Below are 10653 nucleotides of genomic sequence, written 5' to 3' on the forward strand. Positions count from 1 at the left end.
GTTCTTGATCGTCCACTCTTATTATTCCCTCTTGGTTGTTGTACATATTGTATACGACCCGTCTCTCCCTATAGCTTACCCCTACTTTTTTCAGAATCTCGAACAGCTTGCACCATTTTATATTGTCGAACGCTTTTTCCAGGTCGACAGATCCTATGAAAGTGTCTTGATTTTTCTTTAGCCTTGCTTCCATTATTAGCCGTAACGTCAGAATTGCCTCTCTCGTCCCTTTACTTTTCCTAAAGCCAAACTGATCGTCACCTAGCGCATTCTCAATTTTCTTTTTCATTCTTCTGTATATTATTCTTGTAAGCAGCTTTGATGCATGAGTTGTTAAGCTGATTGTGCGATAATTCTCGCACTTGTCAGCTCTTGCCGTCTTCGGAATTGTGTGGATGACGCTTTTCCGAAAGTCAGATGGTATATCGCCAGACTCATCTTCTACACACCAACGTGAATAGTCGTTTTGTTGCCACTTCCCCCAAATGATTTTAGAAATTCTGATGGAATGTTATCTATCCCTTCTGCCTTATTTGACCGTAAGTCCTCCAAAGCTCTTTTAAATTCCGATTCTAATACTGGATCCCCTATCTCTTCTAAATCGACTCCTGTTTCTTCTTCTATCACATCAGACAAATCTTCACCTTCATAGAGGCTTTCAATGTATTCTTGCCACCTATCTGCTCTCTCCTCTGCATTTAACAGTGGAATTCCCGTTGCACTCTTAATGTTACCACCGTTGCTTTTAATGTCACCAAAGGTTGTTTTGACTTTCCTGTATGCTGAGTCTGTCCTTCCGACAATCATATCTTTTTCAATGTCTTCACATTTTTCCTGCAGCCATTTCGTCTTAGCTTCCCTGCACTTTCTATTTATTTCATTCCTCAGCGACTTGTATTTCTGTATTCCTGATTTTCCGGGAACATGTTTGTACTTCCTCCTTTCATCAATCAACTGAAGTATTTCTTCTGCTACCCATGGTTTCTTCGCAGCTACCTTCTTTGTACCTATGTTTTCCTTCCCAACTTTTGTGATGGCCCTTTTTAGAGATGTACATTCCTCTTCAACTGTACTGCCTACTGCGCTATTCCTTATTGCTGTATCTATAGCGCTAGAGAACTTCAAACGTATCTCGTCATTCCTTAGTACTTCTGTATCCCACTTCTTTGCGTATTGATTCTTCCTGACTAATGTCTTGAACTTCAGCCTACTCTTCATCACTACTATATTGTGGTCTGAGTCTATATCTGCTCCTGGGTACGCCTTACAATCCAGTATCTGATTTCGGAATCTCTGTCTGACCATGATATAATCTAATTGAAATCTTCCCGTATCTCCCGGCCTTTTCCAAGTATACCTCCTCCTCTTGTGATTCTTGAACAGGGTATTCCCTATTACTAGCTGAAACTTGTTACAGAACTCAATTAGTCTTTCTCCTCTTTCATTGCTTGTCCCAAGCCCATATTTTCCTGTAACCTTTTCTTCTACTCCTTCCCCTACAACTGCATTCCAGTCGCCCCATGACTATTAGATTTTCGTCCTCCTTTACATACTGCATTACCCTTTCAATATCCTCATACACTTTCTCTATCTGTTCATCTTCAGCTTGCGACGTCGGCATGTATACCTGAACTATCATTGTCGGTGTTGGTCTGCTGTCGATTCTGATTAGAAAAACCCGGTCACTGAACTGTTCACAGTAACACACCCTCTGCCCTACCTTCATATTCATAATGAATCCTACACCTGTTATACCACTTTCTGCTGCTGTTGGTATTACCCGATACTCATCTGACAAAAAAATTACTGTTGATGAAATGTTGACAAGGCAGGAAACAAATCTGACACACCCTAGAATACATCCAGGTGTAACTGCTTTGTGCAGCTTGATGACGAGTCACAGTTAACAATGTTCTGTACAGAAGCGCTCGTACAAAGTCCCCACGTCACCTCAGTGGACACAACCTGTCCAAGATGAAACTATTGCATTTTCTTTGAATGCTGAATTTTGGTATATTTTTTTAATGTTAGTTGCAGGTAAGGCATAAAAACCTTTAAAGATGGTTAAAAAGTATTCCATATTTTAAGAGGTGGTAGTGTGGTGTCACCGCCAGACACCACACTTGCTAGGTGGTAGCCTTTAAATCGGCCGCGGTCCGTTAGTATACTTCGGACCCGCGTGTCGCCACTGTCAGTGATTGCAGACCGAGCGCCGCCACACGGCAGGTCTAGAGAGACTTCCTAGTACTCGCCCCAGTTGTACAGCCGACTTTGCTAGCGATGGTTCACTGACAAATTACGCTCTCATTTGCCGAGACAATAGTTAGCATAGCCTTCAGCTACGTCATTTGCTACGACCTAGCAAAGCGCCATTACCAGTTACTACTGATGCTGTAAAACATGTACCGTCAAGGGCGATGTTCACCATTTACGGATTAAAGTTAAGTATTCCAACAGCTACGTCCTTTTTTGCTAAAGTCTAACTTCCTTGTCCTGTTCCAGACCTCACGCCAGCCTGCGTGAGCTAAAACGTGTGCCTTTCGGCTTCCTCTCATAGAGGGTTGGCTCTCTTGCCAATCCACAACAGGTAGTATGGGCCAAAACGAAACAACAATGTCCAGTAAACATGTGCTCTAAAATGAATGCCTTAAGAGCTATGAGCACTCTTTCACCTTTGCTACTGTGGAACACCTTTTCTGCTTCTGCTGCTAGCTCTTCGCAGCTATGAACAACCCACAGAATGCGGTAAACAAATGAGCACACATTCCTGTGTTACTATTGATACACCATGTTAGTGTTGTTATTGTAAACTGTATTTACAGTTTTGGGGACGTGTAGCACATACATTAGTTTCAATGGAAATAGTTTGTACGTACATTAGATTGTGAACTGACCCTACGACTTATCTTACAAGGTAGATTAAGGAAAGGCAAACCTACTTTTGTAGCATTTGTAGACTTAGAGAAAGCTTTTTACAATGTTAACTGAAATACCCTCTTTCAAATTCTGCAGGTGACAGGGGTAAAATACAGGGAGCAAAAGGCTATTTACAATTTGTGCAGAAACCAGATGGCAGTTAGAAGAATCAAGGGGCACGAAAGGGAATCAGTGGTTGTGAAGGGGGTGAGACAGGGTTGTAGCCTACCCCCAATGTCATTCAATCCGTATATTGAGGAAGTAGTGAAGGAAACAAAAGAAGAACTCGGAGTAGGAATTAAAATCCATACAGAAGAAATAAAAACTGAGGTTTGCCAATGCCACTGTAATTCTGACAGAGACAGCAAAAGACTTGGAAGAGTGGTTTAACGGAATGGACAGTGTCTTGAAAGCAGGATATAAGATGAACATCAACAAAAACAAAACAAGGATAATGGAATGTAGTCACATTAAAGCAGATGATGCTGAGAGAATTAGATTAGGAAATGAGACACTTCAAGTTGTAAATGAGGTTTGCTATCTGGAGAGCAAAATAACTGATGATGGTCAAAGTAGTGAGGATATAAAACATAGACTGGCAATGGCAAGGAAAGTGTTTCTGAAGAAGAGAAATTTGTTAACATCGAGTATAGATTTAAGTGTCAGGAAGTCGTTTCTGAAAGTATTTGTATGGAGTGTAGCCATGTATGGAAGTGAAACATGGATGATAAATAGTTTAGACAAGAAGAGAATAGAAGCTTTCGAAATGTGGTGCTACAAAAGAACGCTGAAGACTACATTCCTCAGGTAGATCACGTAACTAAAGAGGTCGTATGGAAAAGAATGGGGGAGAAGAGGAATTTGTGGCACAACTTGACTAGAAGAAGGTATCAGTTGGTAGGACACATCAAGGGATCACCAATTTTGTATCGGAGGGAAGCGTGGAAGGTAAAAATTGTAGATGGAGGTCAAGGGATGAATACACTAAGCAAATTCAGATGGATGTAGGTTGCAGTAGTTGCTCAGAGATGAAGAAGCTTGCACAGGATAGGGTAGCATGTAGAGCTGCATCAAACCAGTCTCTGGACTGAAGACCATAACAACAAAGACTGAAATGCTTTTCCACTGTAGTTTTATCTTTGGACTTGCCAGCATAACAGAGGTACAGTAAATGGCAGACATGATGATCTGCTATGGTCTGGTAAATGGAAGCAACTGTCAAGCTCATGTTCTGTATGCCGAAAAATATCCAGAATGCAGGGTACCATCTGCACAATAATTTAGCTGTCTTTTCTAGGGACTAGCAGACTCTGGTTCTGTAACTCCAACAGTGATGGGTTGTGGCAGACCTTACACCAATTCTTACTCCTGTTGTGGAGGAGCGAGTATTGTAGTGGAAAGACATCCTGGAATTAGTGTACATAGAATTTCAGTATCTATTGGGGTATGTCATCCTCCAGTCTGAGTGATCCAGCATGAAAAGTTGCTATACCTATAGTGCGTCCAAGTCCTTCACCCACATAATCAGCCTGCCATAATGCAGTTGTACCAATGGATGTGGTAAAGATTCATTTTTCACAAGAAAGATACAGTTCACAAACAAGGCTGCTTTCACACAAGATGCGTTTGTGAATTTTCATTACCAACAAGTGTGAGTTGATGTAAATCCACAGGCAGTTGAAGAAGCAAGACATCAGCACCAATATTGAATTAGTGTATGGGCAAGAATAACTGACGATAGGCTAACAGGACCTCACATACTACTGAGCAGGTTGCCTAGTGCAAGTGTCCGATCCCACCCGTCTGCTTTGACCCATGACCCCACAAATATGGCGGAAATGACCATAAACCACGATTCCAAATGGCTCATACACACGTTCCACAAAAAACTTAATGACACTAACGGGACAAGCACGGGAAATAGGGGGTTTTTGGGTGGGGACAAACTAAATATAAACAAATTACGACACCCCCCCCCCACAAAATGACGAAAGAAACCGACATCACCAAACTCCCCATATACCACTAAACACAGTATCATCTGGAATCGGACACTTCCCTTGACCTATATAGCTCAACAGCAGCTTCCGATCCCATAAATTAGGACCTAACACTTCCCTTGACCTATATAGCTCAAAAACATCTCCCGATACCAATACCAGCATTCACAGTCACACATTGGAATCGAACACTTCCCTTGACCTGTTATCCTTACGACATCTCCACATACAGCCGTCCCTGGTCCGAGACTCCGGAACTTTAAGTAGGCCTCATTTCTTCACGACATACTGAACACTTCATGACTTCATCCAAAAATCCGAATAGTTGAAGAAATTTTATTAGAGACAATGCACTGTCCCCTATCATAGCGGACAACCAAAACCTGTTGACCCTGTCAGTCATATCCATACCTACCGAAGACATAAAACAAGCAATTTACCAAAATTCACATACGACGCCACACTCGCAAACTACCCAAAAACATCACCTAACACACCACCAGAGAGCACCACCGATCGCATCAAAACGACACCTACAAACACGCTACTCTCACAAACTAAAGTCCGCGCCATCGTGACGTCACACACCACAACAGCCTTACGTCACAGGTCAATGCCGACAGGTGGGATCAGACGCTTCGGTCAACCCCAAAGAACTTGCCTGTCCTACTACAGGAGGTACCATTTCAACAATGGCTGGAGATGTGGTTCATGCATGATTGAGTGACAGCCCATTTTCTCCAAAAAGTCCGAGAACATCCCACACAGACATTTAATGAGCAATGGATTGTTCCGTGAGATCCAGTATGTTGGCCAGCCCATTAACTTTTTGTTGTGAGGACACTTTAAATCTTTCCTGTATGCAAGCCCGATGGGTCAACGGAAGCATTAGATTCCACTCATCTGCTTTGAGCCGTGATGTAATGGTGTTGTGGTGTATGATGTCACTACAGCGGTTGGTCGTGTTTGTTGATGTCGTGTTCATGTATTTGAATGTGCCCTCTGGTGGTGGAAGTGGATGTGCTGAGTAATGTGTAGCACTGTGATCATTTGAGTTTTGGTTATCGTCGTGATAACGTGGTTTTGAGTTTAGGTTGTTGGCGCAGTAACGTGGATTGTGGAAGTGTTTTCAGCAAGTTATTAAGTGTGTTTTTTATGTACTTGGTGTTTTTGTTAGGTCTCAGGTGCACATTTGTGGCAACATCATGAGGTTGACAAGAGTTCCAGTGGCTCGGACCAGGGAAATGTATGTGTGGCGTTGTCGGCGGTGTGGGTGTGTGTATGTGTGTTTTGGACAACCTAGGTTATATTGCCCTTTGTTGGTAAGTAATTTTTGTTTTGGTTTTAATCGACAGTTAACATGATGTTTTGTGTGTTGTATATTTATGGTACGTCAGTTTAATCGAGGTAGTGAATATTATTTATAGCTGTGGTTGAGCTATATAGGTCAAGGGAAATGTCCAATTCCACATTTCTGGGTTATAGGTGTTCCATACCTGTGGTTTTTTTGGTGTAGTGGAATGTTCTAGTTTAAATTTTTGTTAATATTATTTGTTTTTGGATGGTGCGGTGTTGTTTTTTTTTTTTTTATTCTTGTAGATTTAGCTTGTCCCAGCCCTAAGTCCCCAGTTCTCCCCAGTTGTCATGTTACTTTCATTTTATTTTTGGAGTGAGCCATTATTGTGTCATTTTTATTCTTGTTTGTGTTTGTTGGCATGCGTCTGTAGTGACATCATTGTTGTTATTTTGTTCACACTGGAAATAGTCGTTACTGACATGTTGATGACATCATGGGTCACATGGCTGCAATCTGACACTTCTGTAATGCCAGCCCAATTAATGATGTACAAGCACTGCAGGGACGCATCATCACTGCCTAGTAGCAAATCCATGACCAACTTTGAGTTTTTTTGAGAATGTAAAATTCTCTAAAAGGTAGGACAGAAGTATGCCCTACTAGGGATGGACACCACACTGAATACACCTTCAGCACTGGCTCACAAGAGCAGGTCATAATAGTAAGCAGATAATACTTGAAGCTTTGCTGTTTCCCAGTAACATTATCATTTGTTTACTGCATTCTGCAGGTGCTTCCTAATAGCGGAGAGCTTGCAGTAGAAGAGGTGTTTAAAAGTAGTGAAAATTCATAACGACTCACAGCTCTTAATGTATGCATTTCAGAGCCCATGTTTACTGGACATTTTTTTTCCACGTTTCAGTCCATAATACCACCTCTAAAAGCATGCATATCTATAAACCACTGTTTTATATATTTATGTTCCACGGACAAGCAGAAACTTTTATATAAATTAATCTTGTTTACTCTGGTCCCTATCAGCTGCCTTGGTCCGTGTAATTACAGTTACATACCGGGGAGTTGATCTACAAAACGCAAATCCAAACTAAATCAGTGCATCCTCTGTTACTCTGAGTAAATAAAAATCCCACAGAACTGTAGGAGAATAGTAACTTGTTCCATGTTATTTTGAAGGGATCCTATGAAACAAATAGAGCCTTGATGGCCCTTCTTTTTCCAATAGATCAAATTTGACAGTCCCTTAAAAATTTAAAAAGTACTTAATATATAACACAAATGCTTTAAAAATACTTCACAAATTTCTGAAGGTGAAAATCTGGTATCTTTAGACTCTACAAGAATTTTCTAGACTATGTTAGAACAAGGAGCTGTAGAATAAAGGAAAGTCAGTCAAGATACCTAGTGAAGCTTCCAATAAACGAAGATTATTGAAAAAGCCACTGTGCTGCAGATCTTTAACAGTTTGAGCTACCACAAAAAAGATCACAAATAAACCAAAACTAAGGGCAGCCCATCTAAATACAGAAAAAAATTCCCTAACAACGTCTCTTCAACTAAATACATAAAGGAAATAGGTAGGCATAATAGAGGACGGTGTAAATGTCATAACTCCATTCTGTGTTTCACAAGAAAATCACATTTCGCAGTATCCTGACGATCTCTTAATGACCTCGTTGTCGACTGGGACGTTAAATACCGATCTCCTCCTTCGCAGAACCCTGATAGCCAGCCCAAAAACACAGTATGTCAAATCTAACCCACTTATCGACTCTAATGGATTTAGCTATGAAAAGGAGTATGATCTCTTCTGGAGACAAGATGTCAGTGAATGTTAAGTTACACAATTCTTGAAATTGATTAATCGTAAAATGGACTGAACTCACATATTCACCCTTTTCATCAAATCACAAATGGCCAAGACTATTTAGAAAATTCATAATATAACATCGCTAATGCTGAAAACGACTACAGAGTTCCTTCGACGAAGGAATACTCTTTTGTCAACAGGAACGAAATCACTTATCAACAAATTTTCTACTGCTACGTACAGACAACACCGGTGTTTTTAGAATTCTCCAACTACATTCAAACAGACAAACATTTCACAACATCCACACTATACCAGTGACCTTTCTTGGGGTCTTACCCTTTTCGCGGTCAAGTGACACAACATCTTTACGATTATAAACTGATTAAACAAGTCATAAATTAAAACGATTAAATCCCGCTATTAAAGCGGAGGCTCAACAAAGCATTTAAATTCAAAGATATGCAAGACTGGTAAGACATGTAGCTACATTAAACTCTGGAACATAATGATCGATTATAACTTCAGTTTGCTCGTGAAGAGAAAAAATTCTGATTTCGCCGTTTATTTATCGTCATCCGTTTCTCTTCTCATCTCCTCTATGCTCACTGCCCGAGTGGTGTCACTAGTATTTGGCAAAAATGCTGTTAGCTGTTTTATGCCTTTTGTTGAAAATCGTGCTTTCCTTAATTTTCATTAATTTAATTACTCATTTACTATTAATACTCGTTGGTACGCACTTTAACCTGCAAATACTATCTGCAGACGAAGAAAACATTTTGGACTGGTGGTATAATTAGCTTTTTGTTGTAACCGCATTGTTATGACAGGTCGCGTTTATTTCCGAATTGTGGTGTGCGCTCTTTGAAACAGTTGCGAGAGGAACGTTATATGAAAATATATAGACGATTCATCTACAGTGCTTTGCAAAATGGGCACTGTTCGAGGAGCATGTGATGCACCTTACAAGAACAATGGTTGTTTCGAATGGTTACAGATGTGTACTGAATGTGTAAGGCCCTAATGACCTCGATGTCGACGGGACGTCAGACCCAATGTTCCTTCCAATTGAATGTGTCCTTACTTTAGAGAGATGATTTTCGTTTTTGTTATTTTTGCCTAGAAGACTGTGAAAAGCACCAAGAAACCATGCACCTACTGGCCGGAAAAATAGTTTCGAAACGATCTGGGACTGAACCCAGGCGACCGTCGCCTCCCCAAATCTGTCGCACAGTGCAAAGGCACGGCTATATGCTGCCACAGAAATAGGTTGCAGGTGTTGGTAGACGTAAGTGAATCAGAAAAACTTACGTTTTCAGTGATTTCCCTAAATCACTCCAGGTAAATGCCGGGCTGAGTCCCTTGAAAAAGCACAGCCAATTTCCTTCCCCATCCCTGACATAGTCCGACCCTGTGCTCCGTTTCTAATGACCTCAATGTCGACAGGAGTTTCAAACCTAATATTCCTCCTTTCCTTCCTTTTAACCAGTATGCAAGCGACATGTCACGATTAATGAATAATGTTGTATTTAAAACTTGCGACTGGTCGCAGCTTTCGCGTTTAATGTGCTACACATTCAACAGAATACAATTTCAGTGGACCAGCCACAAAGATTTTAAAGAATCACGACTTGTTATTGATGTTACCAAGTTGTAGAGGCATTCTAAATTTGCTTTATCGCGAAACGTGACAACTAAGGAACAGACTATCCGAAAATAACAAAATATACATTTCCAGTTTAATTCATTGCAAAAGGCTCGTAGCACAATAATATAAACTAGGAGCAGAGTCCGTCAGTAGACCATTATAAGGAAAGCCAGCCCTCATAAAGCAGACGGTCAGTATAAGCAGCGCAATACCTAAACACATCAGTGAGCAATCGAGGAAAGGCGATGCATTCCTCTGTGCAATCGCAGTGCGTGTAGCATCATCCTATTAGTACTTGAAGACCAGCTATAGCTCTGTATCAGGGTAAACTGCGGTGCTTCACAACACCGCGAGCGAGGGTAAACAAAATTTCGTTCTTACACGGCAACCTACTGCAGCTAAAATTCACTGAATGTTCTTCAATTTGCCTCAGACGTTTCTTCTTGCATTAGATGTACCAGTAATATGAAACTGTTGAATGACAACTCAAAATGACATAAGACATGAACACATTTCTGTGGCAACTTCACCCCTTTTTTTTTTCACAAGAGCACTTGCGACCTACTTTCTCACTTATTTGGTGGATGTATTCCAATCTCCGTCTTCCTCCACAGCTTTTTCCATCAATAGGTCCCCGTAGTACTACAGCAGTTAGTCCCTGATGTCTTAACAGCTGTCCTATCATGCTATCCCTTCTTGTTGTCAGTGTCTTCCATGTATTCCTTTCCTCGCCGGTTGCTTACCTTTCAGTCTACCTAGTTTTCAACATTCCTCTGCAGCATCGCATCTCAAATGCTTCCATTCTCTTCTGTTCCTGTCTCCCACAGACCATGTTTCACTATCATACTATGCTGTGCTCCAAACGTACATTCTCAGAAATTTCTTCCTCATATTAAGGCCTATGTTTGATACTAGTAGATTCGTCTTGCCCAGGTATGTCCTTTTTTCCAGTGCCAGTCTCATT

General features: G+C 40.9%; 1 protein-coding gene across 2 annotated transcripts in view; it reads right to left on the minus strand.

The window, feature by feature from the left end:
• The window catches only part of LOC124721830 (succinate-semialdehyde dehydrogenase, mitochondrial), a 227772-nt gene extending 219285 nt beyond the window's left edge, over positions 1 to 8487 (minus strand). Inside the window, exon 1 of one of the 2 annotated variants that reach the window (XM_047246954.1) lies at positions 8381 to 8487. In XM_047246954.1, coding sequence (XP_047102910.1) covers positions 8381 to 8407 — 27 coding nt within the window. In that variant the 5' untranslated portion in view covers positions 8408 to 8487. Of the gene's footprint in view, positions 1 to 8117; positions 8246 to 8380 lie in introns of those variants that run through there. The other variant, XM_047246955.1, reaches the window with a different exon arrangement.
• Positions 8488 to 10653: the final 2166 nt, after the last annotated feature.

The sequence above is a fragment of the Schistocerca piceifrons genome, chromosome X, assembly GCF_021461385.2.
Source record: "Schistocerca piceifrons isolate TAMUIC-IGC-003096 chromosome X, iqSchPice1.1, whole genome shotgun sequence".
NCBI classification, from domain to species: domain Eukaryota; kingdom Metazoa; phylum Arthropoda; class Insecta; order Orthoptera; family Acrididae; genus Schistocerca; species Schistocerca piceifrons.